The sequence below is a fragment of the Balaenoptera physalus genome (assembly GCF_965194825.1).
Source record: "Balaenoptera physalus genome assembly, chromosome: 10".
Lineage (NCBI taxonomy): Eukaryota > Metazoa > Chordata > Mammalia > Artiodactyla > Balaenopteridae > Balaenoptera > Balaenoptera physalus.
In genome coordinates, this window is record NC_138889.1 from 47,677,097 (window position 1) to 47,698,476 (window position 21,380).

Below are 21,380 nucleotides of genomic sequence, written 5' to 3' on the forward strand. Positions count from 1 at the left end.
TCCACCATTTTCTGCTACACCACATGCCTTTCTTCACAATCACGTCTTGGAGCCCCATATTTCCAGGAAATTACAGAAAGAGAAAAAATTCAGCTTTCAAGCTGGTCACATGTTAATTATCTCCAGGTTGCTATGATATTTTTCATTTCAAATGTGTGTAAAATGTGCTGCCCATTTGATTACTACAATTCAATTTGGATGAGGAAAGGGTAAAAAAACCCTTTCCATTTATTATGTGTTTCTGATTCTTTAGGGGAAATCTGTTACGAATTTAGATGAGAAATATGTGTTTTTTATTATTACAATTTTAATAAATAGTTCCTGTTAATATTTTTAAAGGAACAGGTTTTCATAATGGCGACCTCTAATTTCTTGGCTTATCTAGGTTACATAATAATCTGAATAGGAACACATGCTGTACAAGCTGGTTATCCTATCACTTATTCATTCAGCAGAAGTTGTTTTTTTTTTTTTTTTTTATTAATTAATTTATTTATTTAGGCTGTGTTGGGTCTTCGTTTCTGTGCGAGGGCTTCCTCCAGTTGCGGCAAGTGGGGGCCACTCCCCATCACGGTGCGCGGGCCTCTCACCATCGCGGCCTCTCTTGTTGCGGAGCACAGGCTCCAGACGCGCAGGCTCAGCAATTGTGGCTCATGGGCCTAGCCGCTCCGCGGCATGCGGGATCCTCCCAGACCAGGGCTCGAACCCGTTTGCCCTGCACTGGCAGGCAGACTCCCAATCACCGCGCCACCAGGGAAGCCCCAGAAGTTGTTTTTTAATCAAGTTTCTACACTGTTTTCAACACTGGGCTAGGTTCTATTGATAAAGATACAAATGGAAGGTGTCTGACCTTCCATTTCCATGCCATCAAATGTCCACAGTAGAAGAAGGCTGACTTACATAATTGCATTAAAAGTATAACATATGATACATACGATAACTGAATTGTGCATTGGTGGCATGCAAGATAGAAGTACTCATTAGCAAATAGCTCCAACTTGGTTCAAACAAAGCACTGGGCACCGGACACATAGTGATCATGGAGCCACAATTCCTACACTCGAGTATTCCAGAGCCTGGCAGACACACACACAAATAAAGAGCAATTTCAATACATTAAGTATGCCAGGCATATAGTAGAAACTGATTTAATGTTTGTCCAATAAATAATGAGAGAGAGGAGGAATAAGGGAAAGAATGAATGAATGAACAGACCAAGAAAGGGAAGGAATGAAGGTGCAAGAAAATAAAGTGCTAGCCTGAGAGTAAAAACTAATTACACTGAGGAGAGAAAATTAACCAGGTCTTGGAAGTTCAGTGGTACCTTCTGGGAGGAAATGGAAATAATGCATGTGAAAATGCGAAGTTAACCAGGTAAAAGGGAGAAGAATTTTCAAGGAGAAAGAAAAACCCTAACAAATATATCTAAGGAATGTGTATTCAAAAATATTTTTCCCAACATAACCAAGCTGTTTTGAGTCAAGTGAATCACTATTTCACATTCACTTTTCCTATCAAAGCCTATTTATGGAAACCATCCTTTTCTAAAGGCCAAGCATCATAATGGTGACCAGCTGTAAAAGGAAGTGACTACTTTGCTTAACGATAGAATCCCCCCCCAAAGGTCCCTAAGCACTTTCTAGATTTTCCTTACATTCGTTACATAGACTCACCAATACTATCTAAGGAAGGTGAAATTTATGACAAATGTAGTATTAAAAAATACAGCTGAAATTTTTGGCTGAATGTGAGACATGTCTGGAACAATTCATCTTTATTATCTTCCAATAACATAGTGGTTTAAATCTCAAAAGGGTTGGAATTAGACACATCCATGTTGAAATCCACACTCCACCAATGACTCACTGTGTGACTATAAGCAAAAATAAATTTTCTTCTCTGAGCTTCAACTTCCTCTTACATAAAAATGGAGGTAACAGTAGTAACTAGTTCACAGAATTATTGGAGAGGTTAAATAGCATACAAATAGTTTGGTACCTGTTAACAGTTCAGTTATATTAACGATTATCACTCTACTGTTAATTAAGTTTAAAAAATATAGTGATGAGAAATGAATATAGAGATAGATTGATTGATTTAAAGATAAATGAGAAAATTTGGAGAAAGTTCCAACCTCTATTGAAAGTCTTCCCCATTTGAAAGTAAGATCCTCTAAGTCAATGATTGTCTAGCCCAGTAAATGGCACAGAATAGGCAATGAATTTGCATTTGTTGAACTAGCTTACTATTATAAACATCTCTTTTAATGTCACTTACATTACCTTCTTAGCTTTCTGATTCCAAATGAATGGGTTACACAAGGTTAACGTGATTTGGAAACTCCAGAAAGATAGTCATGAGCCACAACAATACTAAAAGGCATCTGGCATGTTTCTTTTTTTTTCTTTTTTTTTTTGATTTCTTGTTGTTTCCCATTTATTTCTTTTGGGTTCTAGAGTGCTGATAAATACAACTACAGTGCCCACTCTTTACTGATTTTCTTTAGATTAATATATTTTGCTCCTATTTTGTTATCAATGCATGCATGACAAGAAGTACAATAATCACTGCTTGTACATTAACAACTGGACGCATAAACTAACCACATTTGTTATTTTCTGTTAATGTTGGTTGTTTCCAGTTTGCCAAAGTACATTAAAAACATATTATGTGAACACTAAAATTAACATATTTTAATACTGTCACCTGTTTTTGTCTTCCATTCTAAATTGAAGTCTATTACTAAGACTGATGTTTTATTCCTCTTATGCTTGAAATTGAATTCTTTTTCTTTTCCTGCCATCTTTTTTTTAATCACTCTCCCTGATCAAAAGTTTTTCTGGTTTCAGTGGATAATAATGGCATCATTATCCACTTTTCCTGTTTTCCTCAATGACAAGAAAAAAAATTAACCTTCTCAGAGGGAATCTAGCATCTATTGCCTTCAGTGTTTTTACATTTATATCTAACTCTGTGTTTGAAATAAAAGTAAGAATAAAGTTTTGGAGTGTCCCAGGGCTCAGTCTTCACCCTCTTTTCTATCTACATTTGCTTCACTGGTGATCCTACCCAGTCTCTTGTTCTCAGTTATACACTGAAGATTTCTGAATTTAAATATGTAGCCCAGGGGCTTCCCTGGTGGCGCAGTGGTTGAGAGTCTGCCTGCCAATGCAGGGGACACGGGTTCGAGCTCTGGTCTGGGAAGATCCCACATGCCGCGGAGCAACTGGGCCCGTGAGCCACAACTACTGAGCCTGAGCATCTGGAGCCTCTGCTCCACAACAAGAGAGGCCGCAATAGTGAGAGGCCCGCGCACCGCGATGAAGAGTGGGCCCCACTCGCCGCAACTGGAGAAAGCCCTCACACAGAAACGAAGACCCAACACAGCCAAAAATAAAAATAATAAATAAATAATAAATAAATATGTAGCCCAGGCTTCTCATCCAATCTCCAGACTTGAATATTCAACTGCCTACTTGACATATTTATTTAAATGTGTGATAGATATATCAAATTCTACATTTCCAAAACTGAAATCCAGGTCTTTACCTTCCTGATCCCCAAGGCTGCTCTATCCTTAGCATTCTATATTTCACCTGATGGCAAATCCATTCTTTCAGTAGCTCAGGCCAACAATTTTGGAATCATCTTTTGCGTTTTCTCATATCCTTTGGTCAATGGGTCAGGAAATTCCATTGACTCTTCCTTCGAATACAGAAGTCTACCACTTCCCGTTACCTCCACTGTAAGATCCTGGTCCTGGCAATCATTGTTAATCATCTTACTAGTGAAATAACCTCCTAATTCATCTTCCTGATTCTCCCCCTGCCTCTACCTACAGCCACTTGTCAATAGCCCGGGCAGAGATACCGTTTTAAAAAGTAAGCCAGATCACGTTATTCCATTGTCTAAGAACCTACAATAGTTTCCTCTCATTCAAAGTCAAATTTATGTTCTATATGACCTAGCCCTTTGTTATGTATCTGCACTATTTTCCTCTTTATTACATCTCCCTCTATCCCCCAACACATTGGTCCTTTTGTTCTTCTGTTAAGATATCTGGAAGGCTAGGGTCACTGCCCTAGCTGTTCTCTCTGCCTGAAATGCTCCACCGCAGATACACATACTGCTGCTATCCTTGCCTCCTTCAAGTCCTTGCTTAAATGTCTACCTTGACCAACGTGTTTAGTACTACAAACTGTCCCCCTTTACCCTCTCTTCTACCTCTTACTTTCCCCACTTCATATATAACCTTTTATTCCATTATATTGTTAACGTATTAACTTATTTTTGCTGATCATATATTGTCAGTCTCCCCAGTTGGAACACAAGCTAAAGGGTAGGGGGTTTCTGCTTGTTTTGTCCACTTGGGAATAACAAGCTCCTAGAACACAGCAGACACTCAATAAATATCTGAGTCACAAAATCAGAAAGGACATTTGGATGGAAGATCAACCACAGGAGGAAAATGCTTTTTACTATGCAGATTATTTGCAAAAAAAAAAAAAAAAAATGACTGACTAAAACCAGAGGAAAGGGAGCCTGAAAAGAGTCTAGCAAACCAGGAAATTAATTGAAATTAATTGTAAAACACTCATTATAGCTCAAATCATGTGTGTAAAATTCCCTTGATCCTCTATTGGTTTTAAAGTGATGACTTTAATGTTTTATTCTAGTAAAGTACAAAAATAGTTTTAAGCATTTTATTTTCTCAGTCCTGAAAAATTGCTTCACTGCTATTTTTCAGGTAATCGGTCTTTAATTTCTCATATGCAAATTCTTCTACAAGGGTTTCTCCAGATTAAAACCCTCATTATAGGGAAGGGAGTTCTGTATTTCTATTTTATGTATAGAAAAATGGAGACACAACTAAAACATGCAAGGACAGTTCAAATATAAAGAGATCCTTGGTCACAGTCATCCACAGGCAGAAAGCAGGCTGAAGAAGCTACCTGGTTGTAAAATGTGCCCTCTCTCATAAAAATGGAAAAAAGACTCAGATGGAAGGATCCCCATCCAATGAAAATATCTCTGAATGCTCATTGTTACTAAATAAATTCCAAAAAAGTAAAAAAAAAAATGGAGACACAAATAACTAGAGGAAGCATCTCGTATTTACCAGAAATATTTGTGTGCAAAATGAAAATGAAGTGCATGTCTCCTGATTCAATTGTTCTCTCCTCCATTAACGTAATCATTCATTCATTCAACCTGTTGAACTGCGTGTTGTGTACTGGCTACGGGCTTGGCACAGCAGAGCAAAAGGCAAACAGTCCCCTGCTCTCAATTTGCTCTCCATCTACTACATGAAACAGACAAGCAAGCTCACTCTGAGCATAACAGTTGTGCTATTATGTGCAAAAAAATGTTGTGCAAGCGCTGTGATAGACACCGGCACAGGGAACTGCTTGACCACATGGGAAGAACCTGTCACTCCAGGAATCAGAAAAGCCATCCTCAAAAAAGAGCTGGAAAATGGAAGAGGAATGAGTTGGCTAGTGAGGGGAGAGGGGAAAGGTAAAAATGGAGCAAAGTATTCCAGTCAGCACATTTTATGATTTAAATTCATGTGCTGTGTTTTTCCTCTCTTATTCATCTGCAGTATGACCGAAAGTCATATTTTTCCAAAGCTGGTCCCTACAAATGTGCATCTGTGATAATCCTTCCCCTCAGCACTCTGCAGAACTATTAAATCATTCTTTATGCCTAATTATGAAATTAATCTTTGCATACAATTTCAAATTCCCCTATAAAATGTAACCAATAAAAAAAATATAAAAGCTAAATAAAAACTATAGCCCTGAGTTGTCAGCTCTCTGAGGGAATTTTATTAAGGGAATCTAAAACAAAAAAATATGCAATAAACCTTGAAGGGCGTGAAATAGGCTGGGTCCAATGATAAATGGGTGGCTGTGAGTCCTCTATGTGGCAATGTTAGGAATGTTCTACAATCAATCCTTGTTCTCGTGTGCTGTGGGTACTTGGTGCCCATTCAGAAAAATATTTCCACACTAGAAAACTTTAGGGACACAAAAGTAAAAATTTACCAATCAGTGTCTGGCTAGCAACCCTCAGGACATGTAAGCCAGGATGAGAACCTTGCTGAAGAATTTGAACCAATGAGATTTCTCAGAAGGGAGCATGGATCTATGTCAAATATTTATGTCAAATATCAAATACTTATGCCACCACTAGCCCCTCCTTGCACGTGGCAGACATTGCCAATTATTCATGATTCTCCTTCCTACTAAGTAACCTCAGGGCCCCTTTGAAAGGAACACTTTGATCAGTTTGTCTCTCCTGATGTAACATAAGTCAGTCAGGTAATCAATCAATCAAAATGTTCACAGGGTTTTAATCTCAGCCCCCAAACGTCAGATTAAACCTCATATCCTTCCTCTGTAAAACAGAGTTAATAATACCTACCTCACTTGTTTATTATGAAGATTACCTAAAATATCTAGGATAACACCTGACATTTAGTAGGCATTCAATAAATGTTAGTTTCTGCCCTTTTTTTAATGCTGGCATAAACAGGAATAAAGTGGCTTCCCACTGAGGCAGTTTCCATAAAACCTACCAAACATTTTGGATAGAGACTAACTTTTCATTTGAGGGAGGAATCATGGTTATGTTTTATTTCATGCCAAGGTAATGGTAAAATCAATCAACTCTAGAAAATGCCTTTTTGGGAATGCCTTTTTTTTTTTTGAGAGAACAACTCCAAATTATCTTTTATTTATACAAAAAGGGCATATTTAGCAAAAGACACACTGAGAAACGAGTCGCCGTGGCCCAGGAGACAGGGCAGGGAGGCGACAGGCCTTCTGAGGCCCTGCTGGGGAGAAGGGGTCCGGGAAAAGTGGTGAGAAGTCCTGGCTAAGTGCTGAGTGGTGGGGGCCACAGAAAGGAGAAAGCTCCAGTCGGATCACCACTGTTGGCAGGTCATGGGTGGGATTCACAGTGACCTCGCTGCTAACTCTTTTGGGGGTTTCCAGTTAGTGCTGCCAACTGGAGTGAGAGCCGCCCACTGGTTCCTGGAGGGCACCCACCAAAGGACACCAAAGGACAAAGGCTTCCCTGGTGGTGCAGTGGTTAAGAATCCACCTGCCAATGCAGGGGACACGGGGTTCGAGGCCTGGTCCGGGAAGATCCCACATGCTGCGGAGCAACTGAGCCCGCGTGCCACAACTACTGAAGCCTTTTTGGGAACAGTGTATCTGAACTTTATACTAAACGACACTTGTTAAAGAATGACTTCTGTTACTGCCTCCCTCTTTCTTCTGCTCATAATTCCCAGATCCAATGAATTACTCAAAATTAGATTAATCAGTCAATCACAAACACTGATCACTGCCAAGTTAGTACCAGGAATATTTCTAATGTGAGACATGTCACACCCCTAGGCAGAAGGAAGCCTTTGAGGTGCTTACTTAGTTTTGCCCTCTCTGGTTCAGAATCCTGACTCTAAAATTCAGGTGGAATGCACTGAATTTAGATTTCTAACTATAACAGTACATAACAGTTCTGCAACTTGGACTTCCTAAAGGCAACAAAAAGGTTTGCTGAGAATGACTTGATCCAGACACCAGAAAGCGAATCTGATTATACTTTGATTATGTAGTAGATATATTAATTTGTAAATTGCTGTACTAACCACATGAGTGAGGCACCGTGCTCAGTACCATGGTTCCATTCGTGAGCAAAAGAGGCAAAGTCTCTGACATCAGGGTGCTTTAGTGAAGTAGGGAGGATAGACCTAAACAATATGACGTCTCTCTCAACCTCTCTCTCTCTCACACACATGCACATATACACACACAAAATAGATTAAAATTATAGTAAGTGCTACAAAGAAAAATAAGGTACCTAAATATTACACGCACACACACACATCACTTCCAGTTCTTCTGAAATATGGAAGTAATGAAAAACTTTAGCTTAGGCTAAGTGAAGAGAAAATATTAAATGGGCAGGGTTATGAACAAGGCAGAAAGAATTCTGAGTCTGCATCACTCTGCTATCTCTAACCAACACCCTAGAGATACAAATCCAGACACGTAAAGAAGGGAGGAGAGGCAGACAAATGGTCTATTGATGGAACAGATTGCAAGCAGGCATGGTGTTGTTAGTCCCTAGTCAACACCCTGTACTCTGGGCAGATCTATTGTTCACATATGAGAGGAGAGTTCCACAACAGCCCCGAATGAGTTTCGTATACCTGAAATGGCCTGACCAGCAGCGGACAACACATACATCTGACTCTCAAAGATTCTCAGCAGCAACTTCCTTTCCTCCAAAATTATACAGGAAATATGGAGCTTGTTAAGGAGTTCCTGCTTAGTCAACTTACAGAACATCAGGCAACTGTCCCAGGATCTCTGACTCCTCATTCCTTCTGCCTGAACAGACACTTGGAAGAGGGTTTGAGAATGCAACAGTCTAGGAACTATTAACTACAGGAATATTACTCCTGCAAGACTAATACCCAAACAGTAAGCACGAGTACCAGTTATTGCTAAGCAGTCATATCATTTTCAGGTGTCCAGGAAATCAGTGAGCCATCCATCTCCCATTAGATGTATGGGAAGCACAGTAGTGGAATCATAGGATAGTGTGGATAATACAGTTTTGGCGGCTCTCCTTCCCTTTAAAAAAAATTGTTGTATTTTCTGCTGGAGAGGGTGCGGAGAAAAGGGAACCCTCCTACACTGTTGGTGAGAATGTAAACTGGTGCAGCCACTATGGAGAACAATATGGAGGTTCCTTAAAAAACTAAAAATAGAACTACCATACAATGCAGCAATCCCACTCCTGGGCATACATCCAGAGAAAACTCTAATTCAAAAAGATACATGCACCCCAGTGTTCACAGCAGCACTATTTACAATAGCCAAGACATGGAAGTAACCTAGATGTCCATCGACAGATGAATAGATAAAAGAAGATGTGATATATATATACACACATATGTGTATGTGTGTGTGTGTGTGTGTGTGTGTGTGTGTGTGTGTGTGTGTGTAATGGAATATTACTCAGCCATTAAAAAGAATAAAATAATGCCATTTGCAGCAACACTGATGGACCTAGAGATTATCATACTAAGTGAAGTAAGTCAAACAGAGAAAAACAAATATCATACGACATCACTTATATGGAATCTAAAAAACGATACAAATGAACTTATTTACAAAACAGAAACAGACTTGCAGACAAACTTATAGCTACCAAAGGGGGAAGGGGGTGGGGGAGGGATAAATTAGGAGTTTGGGATTAGCAGATACAAACTACTATATATGAAATAGATAAACAAGAAGGTCCTACATATAGCACAGGGAACTATAGTCAATACCTTGTAATAAACTGTAATGGAAAAGAAAAAAACTGTTGTCTTCAATACATGTCACCTCAAGCTATGAAAGGATGAATTATACTGGAGAATCACAGAATACGGATCAAGCATGAAAGGGGAGGAAAGTGAGAAGTGGATAGCCACCTAAATAGATGTCATCAGAAAACAGGTCTTGATTTTATAATTTATGCCTCATATGCATTTCTAGAAAGGAATGTAATAATATTGTGCATCTTCTAAGAAACTCTAATATGCTTGTTAGGAGGGAACTTCACCAATATGATCAAGATCCTTTAATCTAAAATATAAAAAGCATACACCAAACTGATTATATTAAAACTATAAAATATATATTCTACAGATTCTTAGTTAACTTCTACATACCCTTCCAGTGATAACTTACCAGTACACTGAGTACTTCCAATACTGAGTACTTACCATTACACTAAGAATGAAACAGGGATAAAAAAGAAAACCATTAATGCAGAAAAGGTCCTAATTCACAGAAGAAAATAAGGAAGAGATTTAGGAAGAATAACAGTGTATTCAGATGTTTGTAAACCAATGCAAAGTAGGCATAGTAATTAATGAGAATCTAAACTTATATCATAATAAGGTTAGCAGTATCTCAATATTCTGAGATTTGATAGAACTTGTTTATGATACCACCCCCTGTTCAGAGGAAACAGAACTAAAAGTAGTAAAGGGGGAAAATATAAGAGAGTGATATGCCACAAGGAGAGATATCTGGAAAACTGAAGCTCAAAGCTTTGTGCAAGCTCTTTGGGTAAGGATTTAAAAAAAAGAAAGAAAGAAAGAAAGAAAAACTGAAGTGACATGGTTAGAGGAGGATACGGTGGGCCATCCAATTAACCACTTTCCTTTGGCTTCTGACACACTTCCTTCCTTCTAGCTGATCTAGCTTATACCTTCCCTGACATATCCTCTTCCTCTGCGCTTCCTTAAGTTTGGTGGCATACCAGACTTCCAGGCTCTGCTCTCATCTATATCCATGAATTTCCTTACTGATTACATTTACTTCCATGTCTCTTATTTCCACCTATAAACAGATGACTCCTAAAGCTGTAACTTCTACCCTGATATCTCTTCTAAGCTTCTGCTCCCATCTGCTCTACTCGTCATAAACATTTCAAACACAACATGTCCAAACTGGAACTAGATATCATTCCTATAAAATGTGACGCTTTTCTTCCAACAGCCTGCATCTCAGTTAACAGCACTGCCATCAGCTTGGTTAGAAGTCTCTCTCCTGACTCTGCTGTCTGTCTACCTCATCATTTCTTTCAGTCCTAGCTCTGAAATGTCTTTACCAGCTGAATGTTCTCAGGACCGTGGCTTTTAATTATTGCCCTAACATCCCTTGCCTGTCCTATTGTGATAATCTTCTAACCATTTTATCCACCTCCAGTCTCTACCTGCCATCCGGACCTCCTGTCTTTCCAGTCTATCTTCCCCCACTATTAATCCTGGCCTTGAGACAACATAGCTCATGGAAGGCCTTAGGTAGGGTTAGGGTGATTGCATCTAGTAATTATCATATAAGACATTCTCACACTGGATGAGGAGTCAGCCTGATAATCTCTAAGGTTGGGCTGCCAACCAAGGACCAGTTGTATAGTCACTGAGCTTGCTGATTCAAAACAAAATTCTTTTGTCCCACCCCAAATGTACTGATTCGAAATCTCCTGAGTTTAGACTCCTGCACTGTATTTTTGTAGACTCTCCAAGTGATTGTGATGCACATCCACTCTTGGAAACTCTAAGATCTTATCCAATTTATAAGATTCAGTGATTATAACACTATAATCAGAATCCAATATTTTCTATTCCAAGAGTTTCAAAAGTATTTTGTGCAATGGCAGCATCATTAAACTGAAGTCTTTGCAGTGGTTCACGTTAAACAAAAAAAACATTCATTTGAATATATAAATTCTGACAACTTTGAGAAAATAATCACAACACATTAGAGGCATCCCTTATACATATTTCTTCCAACACATGTATCTAATGGAGATCTCTTAAGTTTCACACATGATGTTAACAGGTTGCACATGAAGAGTTCAAGAATATATCTGACATAAAAACAGTGGTGAATGTTATCATAGAGAAAACATTCAGGAATTAGAGTGCTAATGACGTTTAGATAAAAGCAGTTAAGATTTAGCAGAACAACAGGGGGGAAAAAAAGGAGTAAAGTGAAAGCCCTTAAATATTTATATATTTTTTCAGGTGATTCTCTTTAGCTGTTGAAAGGATTCCTGCTTCATGTACCACATAACATCTTTCCTATATCAGTAAATTACTATGGACATTTAGTAGCTCATGACCTAGCAGGGGAAACAGACCCCTATAGAATTAACTACAGTAGATAATGAATTTCATTGTCACATCAGTGTTATAAATAAGCTGTCATGGAAGAATAAAGATAGGAATGATTAGTCCCTATTTTCTTGTCGTAAAATAGTCTCTATGAAGAACAAATTTGTAAATATGAACCTAAACCCTATGGTATACTAAAGTCTCAGAAGTTGATATCCTACATAATAAGCAGCATATGTGAACACAGGGGCCTAAAAATATAGATACAGGTATATTCATTAGCAATGAGATAGGCGTTTATTTATAATCCTATACACTATATAAAATAACTGTCATATTTAGTCTGGGCTATCCACATACACATTTTTTAAAGTTAAAAGCACAGGTTTTTAAACTAAGCATACATTTTCCCACAGAAACTATTCTGTAAAGTGTGCTGAGGGTCCTAGGCTAACTCACAAATCCTATTAAACCCGTAATGCATCTTACTATAAACTAACAGTACTATTTGAAACCTAAGACCTTGAAGAAAAAGACTGGTAAGGCAGAAATAAGAGAAAGAAGAAAGAATGTTTTCGTTTCTTTCTACAACAGAGCTGCCCTTAGACATATTTTGAAAGAACCCCATGCTTCCTTGTCATTGTCAGGGAGGAAGAAATTTCCCTCTACCCTTCTAGGTTCTTCTGGCTGACATCAAGAGAATTAAAATGACATGAGACATTAAGAAGAGAAATCAAAGAGTTTAACAACCTGTAGACATGGGAGAGACTCAGGAAAAATAAGTAACTCACCAAAATGGCCAAAGCCCTCATCTTAAGTACCATCCTCAGCTAAAGACAATAGGGGATGTTGAGGGTGGAGACAGTCAGCTAGGGGAGGAAAAGCACAGTAAGGGTAAAGGTTTTTATGCAGATTCAAGTCTTTGCCTTCTCCACTGACAAGAATTTCTAGAGATTTGGTCATCCTCCTCTTCTGTACAGTGAGGGTGCTACCCTTCCAAATGGAGATTTCCCTTAGGAATGCAAATGTTTCTTACAAAAGGGTGTCTCTCCTAGTGGGGTTTTCAGAGTTTTTCTCCCCGTCTGCCGTTTCTCAGAAAATAACCAGCTGAAAGTAATTAATATCACAAAGAGACATATTTGGGGATGGCAAATTCTGCTCCCCTACGCCATCATTACGTACTGTTATTGTTGTCTCCCTTACCTCCTAGTAGCCATTGATATTCAAAGCCACTTACTACAATACCCTTGACCAGGAGATACAGGAAGTTACAGCTATATCAATTAGGGTTTGGTTTGGCTGCATATATAAGGGAAATGAAAGTTGTTTAAACAAGGTAATATGATATACACAGTCCAGAGCTAGTCAGTGATTCCATGGTTAACAGGGGCTCAGGCTCCCTGCATTTTTCTCTTCCAAATCCCAGAACATGTTTTCTGACCTTAATGTTACCTTATAGTCCAAGATAACTGCTGGAGCTCTAGCCATCATGTGTATAGTCCAGTCAACAGAAGGAGAAAGCCAGGAAGGGCAAAAAAGGTACTTTCCAAGATGAGTCATTTTCCTTGAAGGAGTTCTCTGCTTACATCTTTCCGGCTAAAACCTATCACATGGCACACCTGACTGCAAAGGTTGCTGGCAAATGCAGTGTTTTAGCTGCATCCTTTACCACCCCAAATGAAACAGAGATCTGTTGCTGAGGATAAAGGGGAGAATGGATATTTGCAGGCAGTTAATAATCTCTGCCACATTGCTGAAGTGTCCAATGCTCCAGATTACTAACTCCTCTCCTACTCACTCAATAAAGCTATCTCAATTCTATTTTAAAAATCTAATTGACAAGAGTGATCCTTTTAGAGCAATGGTTCTCAACTCTGGCTGCAAGTTTAGAAGCACTTAGAGTGCCTTTTAAAAATCCTGACGCCCAGGCCAATGAAATCAGAAACTCTGGCACTGAAACCCAGGCCACAGTACTTTTTTAAAAAATATCTAAGTGATTCCAGTGTGTAGCCAAGTTTGAGAATCACTGTCCTAAAGAAATTTAAAAAGAAGGCACATAACCCAAATGACGCCAAATTGTCATGGTTTTTTGCAGTGGATTCGAGGACCAATGTTGGTCATCCTTGATGCCTCTGTCTTTCACGTATCCCCACATGCATTTAAACAGCCTATACTGCTTCCCATATTTCTCAAATCTCTCTACACCTTTACCTCATCCCAAATCCACACAGCAACCAAAATAATGTTTAAAACACACACACACAAATCTGACCATGTGATTCCTCTTACTCTACATAGATCCCTCCAATGACTTCCCACTGATCTAAGACTCTCTGCCCTGCAAGATCCCCTCCTGCCTACGTTCCAGACTTATCTTAGGCCACTCATCACATTACTGTATGGAACCTCCTTTCATGCCTCCAATGCCCCCTAGCTCTTTCCTTACAATTAATTTCTAGTTGCCAAACCTACCAAATGCACAAATTCAGCCAAACCACAACACTTGCATTTGCTAATTCCTGTTGAAGGAGATTTTACTGCTCCCACAGACTGAGTCAGGGTCCATGCTCTACTTCTTCATGGTCCTTATCCCACCTGTAAGTCATTCTATAAAAGTCCCCCTTACCCCCACCAATTTTTTTTTTTTTTTTTGGAGGGCAGGGAATATGTTCTTCATCATTTTGTTTTCAGAACCTAGAACAGCTCCTGTCACAGAGTACGTATTTGATAACCTAAAGATAAATATTTTATGACTGGGTATATGAAGAAAAGAGTAGTATGGGATACTGAGATTAGAAGGGTAGACTGGAGACAAACTCTTAAGGATCATAGGCACCTGCTTATAACTTAGGCACAAGTGACCCCAGTCAATATTTCCTCCTTCTTTTTCAATATGTGTCTGTGTCTCTGCAGGTTGTGATCTGATCCCAGTACAGTATCTTCGCTGGGGTGACCCTGAGCCCATTGCAGCTGTGGTGTTTGCCTGCCTCGGCCTGCTAGCCACCCTGTTTGTCACCGCAGTCTTCATCATTTACCGTGATACACCAGTAGTCAAGTCCTCCAGCAGGGAACTCTGCTACATTATCCTTGCTGGCATCTGCCTGGGCTACTTATGTACCTTCTGCCTCATTGCAAAGCCCAAACAGATTTACTGCTACCTTCAGAGAATAGGCATCGGTCTCTCCCCAGCCATGAGCTATTCGGCCCTTGTAACCAAGACCAATCGCATTGCAAGGATCCTGGCTGGCAGCAAGAAGAAGATCTGTACCAAAAAGCCCAGATTCATGAGTGCCTGTGCCCAGCTAGTGATTGCTTTCATTCTCATATGCATCCAGCTGGGCATCATCATCGCCCTCTTCATAATGGAGCCTCCCGACATAATGCACGACTACCCAAGCATTCGAGAAGTCTACCTGATTTGTAACACCACCAACCTGGGAGTTGTCACTCCGCTTGGATACAATGGATTGCTGATTTTGAGCTGTACCTTCTATGCTTTCAAGACCAGAAACGTTCCAGCCAACTTCAACGAGGCCAAGTATATCGCCTTCACAATGTACACCACCTGCATTATATGGCTGGCCTTTGTGCCCATCTACTTTGGCAGCAACTACAAAATCATCACCATGTGTTTCTCCGTCAGCCTCAGCGCCACAGTGGCGCTCGGCTGCATGTTTGTGCCGAAGGTATACATCATCCTGGCCAAACCAGAGAGAAACGTGCGCAGCGCCTTCACCACGTCCACGGTGGTGCGCATGCACGTGGGGGATGGCAAGTCCTCCTCGGCAGCCAGCCGATCCAGCAGCCTGGTCAACCTGTGGAAGAGGAGGGGCTCCTCTGGGGAAACCCTAAGGTAAAAGTCTTGCAGGTGTTGTGGAGCACTGGCCCCTAGGGCGGGAGCAGCGGCGTTTGTTTCCCAGGCCTTTTAGATGCGAAATACCTGAATAACTGAAACTAGGGGAGGCAGGGTGCTGGGAAAGGGCTTTGGACATTTGCACTGAATGGTTTTTATGGAGTTAATTGGGTATGGGCCTAGTGACTTAACCTAAGGCCAGAAACATAAAAGTTGAGATAGAGAAAAAAAAGCAAAGACTTACAACAAAAGGGAAGTGAGGTCAGAGGGACAGGGAGAGAGAGCACAGCTAAATCACTGAGGCAAGGCAAGGACCTCTGGGTCCTGAGGGGACAGAGATACACTGTGAACTAAATTCTAATTCACCCTCATAGAACAGAGACAATTAGTGTTAACACAGATTATGCTGAGAGCAGAGAGCCAAGAGCCTTACACATCTGACTGCACTTACAGGTGCCTGAACCTCTCTCAAGCCCAGAAGAACCCTTGACTGCGCATCCCACAGAGGCACAAGAAACGTAGAATTTATACTTTCATTCTTAATGGGCAACTTGAACTCTTTGGGACATGTCTAAGTAGCTGAAAGGGGCAAAACAACAAAGGGGCTTTGCATACAACCTCCCTAAACAACCAGCCAGTTTCCCACTGTCTCTGTTGTCCATAGTCCCATCCCATCCACCAAGGCCAGTATCCCAGGTAGTAGTTATCGGCCAATTGCCATCTGAAAAGAATCTGAAGCCACCAGCCAATGATATCCCTCCATGTGGAGGACTTTCTTATGTGATAAGTGCCCCCTAAGGCACTTCAAAAGGCAATGAGATCATCTTATCAGTGGCTTGAGAACAAATTTGGAGGTATTAAAAAGGCTACATAGATTGTTACTGGGAATAATATTTAAGAAAACACATCAAAAGAGCTAGTCAGAGCATCAGTCTGCAAACTCTACAGAGATTTGAGAATTTTCCTAAAATCTAGACAAATAAGTGGAAGATAAACATTTTTCAAATGGAAGATAGATAGCTAAATACTAATCCTTGAACGATTCTCTTATACCATCATTTAGCCTGCCTGAAAAATCCTACTTTCCTATCAGCCCTGATTCTTCAAAGCCTGAATTATGAGTGATGGTAAAGGTACTGTGTCTGCTGAGGACTAAAAAGGACTCACAGGATATTTGGGAGTTTATCCGCATGGCCCAAATTCATTTGCATTATTAACTTGTATCCTTGCCTCTCTCAATTCTTTTCTGATTCCTATATGCCTCTCATCTCTTTCCACGTACACTGTGCAAGGTATTCAACTAAACTGTAAACCTTGGGAAAAATAACCTCTTCTACTTCCTCAATAAATCCTGGGTATGTCATGGCCTATACATAGAAGACCTTCCATGTATCTAACTGCTGGCATATTTTCCATCTGCCTTCCTGACTTCTAAAACATTCTTTTTCTGCAACTTCGGCAAGATAAGCCTTTTATTTTGTCCAAGAAAATTTATTTTTTCCAAACTTTTATTTTATCAGTCTTTCTTTAAACTCTCTCTTCAAATAAAATCTTCCAGGGCATCCTGATAGATAAAACAAACCGGATGCTGGAGGGACGGAATTGTGAGACTGTGCCTAAACGCCCCAAAAACTCACCAGGGCAGGCTCCTTGGAGAGGACATGGAGCAATGGTGAAGAGCACTGGCCTTGTAGCCAGCGTGTTCTGAGTTTGAACACTGGCACTACCATTTCTTGTCTCTGAGCCTCGGTTCCTTCATCTGCCAAATTGAGATCACATCACCTACCGCACAGGATTGTCAAGAGTGAAAGAAATAGTGTGTGCAAAGGCCGAGCACACAGTAGACACTTTATTGGAGGTAACAGAGTGCAGAGCCGGGCAGCACTGGGATTAAACATCCCAGTTAGCTGGGCGGCATCACTTACTCGCTGTATAACCACAGGCAAATCACTTAACGTCTCTATGCCTCTATTTCCTCCTCTGATGAGTGGAGTTAATGAAATACATATCACATACAGTGGTTGTAAGACTAAATAAGTAAATACATGTAAGTGTATGCCACACAGTAAGTACTTCTTAAGTGTTTGCTATTATTATTAACTAAGTTAACAGCTGTCAGTCTTTTTCCATACCTGAATGTCTCTGTGTCAGGTATGCAATGAGGATGATCTTCAAAACAAAGAGAGCATCATATAAGGCAGAACAGACCTATACATACATTGATTGTATAGCCTGGGCTTTCTAGAGCATCTCCATTTTTACATTGTCTAGCTTCTAGCCAGACAGTAGAACATACCCTTTGTCCCAGTCTAAGCAGGATAAGCTTGGGAGTGGAGGCCTTGTCTACCTTGTTCATCACCGTGCCTCCAGGGCCTAGAAGTACTGAGAAGGGTGCTTGACACATAGAAGACACTCAGTAATCATTCACTGATATGTTTGTTGAATGAATGGACTGGAGAATGTAGTAATGTGGTAGCTACTTTTTGCTTGTCTTCAAGTGTGCACGCTACTTCCCCCTAGTGGTTCTACTAACTTTCATAAGATTAAGCCTACAATGATCAGTTGTTTTTTGTTTTAATTAATTTTTTGTGGAGTATAGTTGCTTTACAATGTTGTGTTATTTTCTGCTGTACAGCAAAGTGAATCAGTTATATGTATACATATATCCACTCTTTTTTAGATTTCTTTCCCATTTAGGTCACCACAGAGCACTGAGTAGAGTTCCCTGTGCTATACAGTAGGTTCTCAATAGTTATCTATTTTATACATAGTAGTGTACATATGTCAGTCCCAATCTCCCAATTCATCCCACCCCCCTTCCCCCCTTGGTAACCATAAATTTGTTCTCTACATCTGTAACTCTATTTCTGCTTTGCAAATAAGTTCACCATTTTTCTAGATTCCACATATAAGCGACATTACACGATATTTGTTTTTCTCTTTCTGACTTACGTCATTCTGTATGACAATCTCTAGGTCCACCTTTGTCTCTGCAAATGGCACTATTTTGTTCCTTTTTATGGCTGAGTAATACTCCATTGTATATATATGTACCACATCTTCTTTATCCATTCCTCTGCTGATGGACATTCAGGTTGCTTCCATGTTCCTAGCTATCATAAGTAGTGCTGCAATGAACATCAGCATGCATGCATGCATCCTTTCAAATTATGGTTTTCTCCGGATATATGCCTAGGAGTGGGATTGTTGGGTCATATGGTAGCTCTATTTTTAGTTTTTTAAGGAACCTCCATACTGTTCTCCACTGTGGCTGTAACAATTTACATTCCCACCAACAGTGTAGGAGGGTTCCCTCTTCTCCACACCCTCCCCAGCATTTATTGTTTGTAGATCTTTTGATAATGGCCAATCTGACTGATGTGAGGTGATACCTCATTGTAGTTTTGATTTGCATTTCTCTAATAATGAGTGATGTTGAGCATCTTTTCATGTGTTTGTCAGCCATACATATGTCTTCTCTGGTGAAATGTGTATTTAGGTCTTCTGCCCATTTTTTGATTGGGTTGTTTGTTTTTATGATATTGAACTGCATGAGCTGTTTGTATATCTGGGAGATTAATCCCTTGTCAGTTGCTTCATCTGCAAATATTTTCTCCGATTCTGAGGGTTGTCTTTTGTATGGCAACACAAAGGACCCCGAATAGCGAAAGCAATCTTGAGAAAGAAGAATAGAGCTGGAGGAATCAGGTTCCCTGACTTCAGACTATGCTACAAAGCTACAGTAATCAAGACAGTATGGCACTGGCACAGAAACAGAAATAGAGATCAATGGAACCGTATAGAAAGTCTAGAGATAAACCCACACACCTATGGCCACCTAATCTATGACAAAGGAGGCAAGAATAATAAATGGAGAAAAGACAGTCTCTTCAGTAAGCTGTGATGGGAAAACTGAACAGCTACATGTAAAAGAATGAAATTAGAACACTCCCTAACACCATACACAAAAATAAACTCAAAATGGATTAGAGACCTAAATGTAAGACCGGACACTATAAAACTCTTAGAGGAAAATATAGGCAGAACACTCTTTGACATAAATCACAGCAAGATCTTTTTCAATCCACCACCTAGAGTAATGAAAATAAAAACAAAAATAAACACATGGGACCTAATTAAACTTACAAGCTTTTGCAAAGCAAAGGAAACCATAAACAAAGCCTGCTGTGATCTGTATTACAAATATCCCCTGCACTCCTGTGGTCATCACTTTCTGCTCAAGATTCCCACCCACTGATCTCATGTCTTGCTATAATTCTAACATTCCTCTAGTAACATTAGATTACTATTTTCAACTATTTCATTTCTCATTTAGTAAATAAAAGGGCAGCATAAGCAACAAAATTCACTGATAATGCCAAAAGAAACAGGAATTCTTAGGATTTGGGGTCCTATTTTAACTTGTTTTCCCTACAGGGTCATGTAGTTGTTTTTTTTTTTTTTTTGGAAGTTCTTAAACAGAGGGCTTTATTTTTATTTTATTTTTTTATACAGCAGGTTCTTATTAGTTATCTATTTTATACATATCAGTGTATACATGTCAATCCCAATCTCCCAATTCATCACACACCCCCCGCCGCCACTTTCCCCCCTTGGTGTCCGTACGTTTGTTCTCTACATCTGTGTCTCTATTTCTGCCCTGCAAACCAGTTCAACTGTACCATTTTTCTAGGTTCCACATATATGAGTTAATATACGATATTTGTTTTTCTCTTTCTGACTTACTTCACTCTGTATGACAGTCTCTAGATCCATCCACATCTCTAGGGTCATGTAGTTCTTAATGACTGGACTCTGTAGTCAGTACATCTGGGTATTAGAATATGAAAGAAGGTACAGAGGGACCTTTGGCAATTGTTGGCTTTTCTGTATGAGGTCTTGGCAAATGCTGGTCTGTCTATATGACTATAGCTGAGACTGCCTATCCTCTGATTATATAGAGACTTCTTTTTGCCATTAACCAGGATATTCACACTGGAACCTGCTTCTGATATAGAGAAGAAGAAAGGCCAGAGAAAGCTATAATACCCTTGCATCACATACATCCCATAGCTGCTCCCTGCTTTGAAGCTATAATTCTTAGAATTGGATTTCTCTCTCCTTTTAGTTTATAGTTTTATAAAGGCCAGTATGTATCACATTGCCTTTCACACTGGGGCTTAATTAATGGGGAACAAGTGAACTTGGGTGCTCCTAATATTTTCACATTTTAGTCTAAATTACCTTCATGAGTTGTGCTCCTCAGGCTTGAATTCTGTAATATGCCAATAAGTCTATCTGTTGGGATCTAGAGTGACATTAAATACGTAAGCTAAATCTTTGGATGTAGGTCTTTGGGGAGAAGCAGCTGCTCTGCTCGGCCTAACCTGGTTCTGCTCGCTTCCATCTAGTGTATGGTGAAGTAGGCTGCTATAAATCCAGATTGGGTTTGGGCCCTGTTTCCGAAAAGGCTTATATATGTCCCTTCCACATCTCATGGCAGACGGTGAGGGCTCCATTTTAAAGAGGACACTAATTGCCTAATTTAGAGTGAAAAAGATAATAATAACTTCTGAGGTTATAGTAACTATATTTCCAAAAGTTAGTGCACACTCTGCGTGAATTTGAACAAGGTACTTCAGTCTGTTTCCTCACCTGTGAAATGGTAGATAATAAGCCCTGTTGTGAGGAGTAACTGAATTTATATGTATTAAATGCTTTCTATCAGCACATAGAAAGCACTCGATAAATGGTAGGTAAATCTTTAGAAGTGTGTTCAGCTGCAAGTAAACCTGCTTTTCAGAGATTTACATGACTTGTTTGCATTTCATTTTC

General features: G+C 39.7%; 2 protein-coding genes across 5 annotated transcripts in view; one reads left to right on the plus strand and one right to left on the minus strand.

Annotated features, from left to right (window-relative positions):
* Positions 1-21,380, plus strand: part of GRM5 (glutamate metabotropic receptor 5) — a 543,363-nt gene that overhangs the window by 463,652 nt on the left and 58,331 nt on the right. For 3 of the 4 annotated variants that reach the window (XM_082410113.1, XM_082410114.1, XM_082410115.1), the window contains one exon: positions 14,606-15,545. In XM_082410113.1, coding sequence (XP_082266239.1) covers positions 14,606-15,545 — 940 coding nt within the window. Of the gene's footprint in view, positions 1-14,605; positions 15,546-15,998; positions 20,646-21,380 lie in introns of those variants that run through there. The other variant, XM_082410116.1, reaches the window with a different exon arrangement.
* Positions 1-21,380, minus strand: part of LOC309636771 (uncharacterized protein) — a 355,047-nt gene that overhangs the window by 113,358 nt on the left and 220,309 nt on the right. The gene's annotated exons all lie outside the window — the stretch shown is intronic.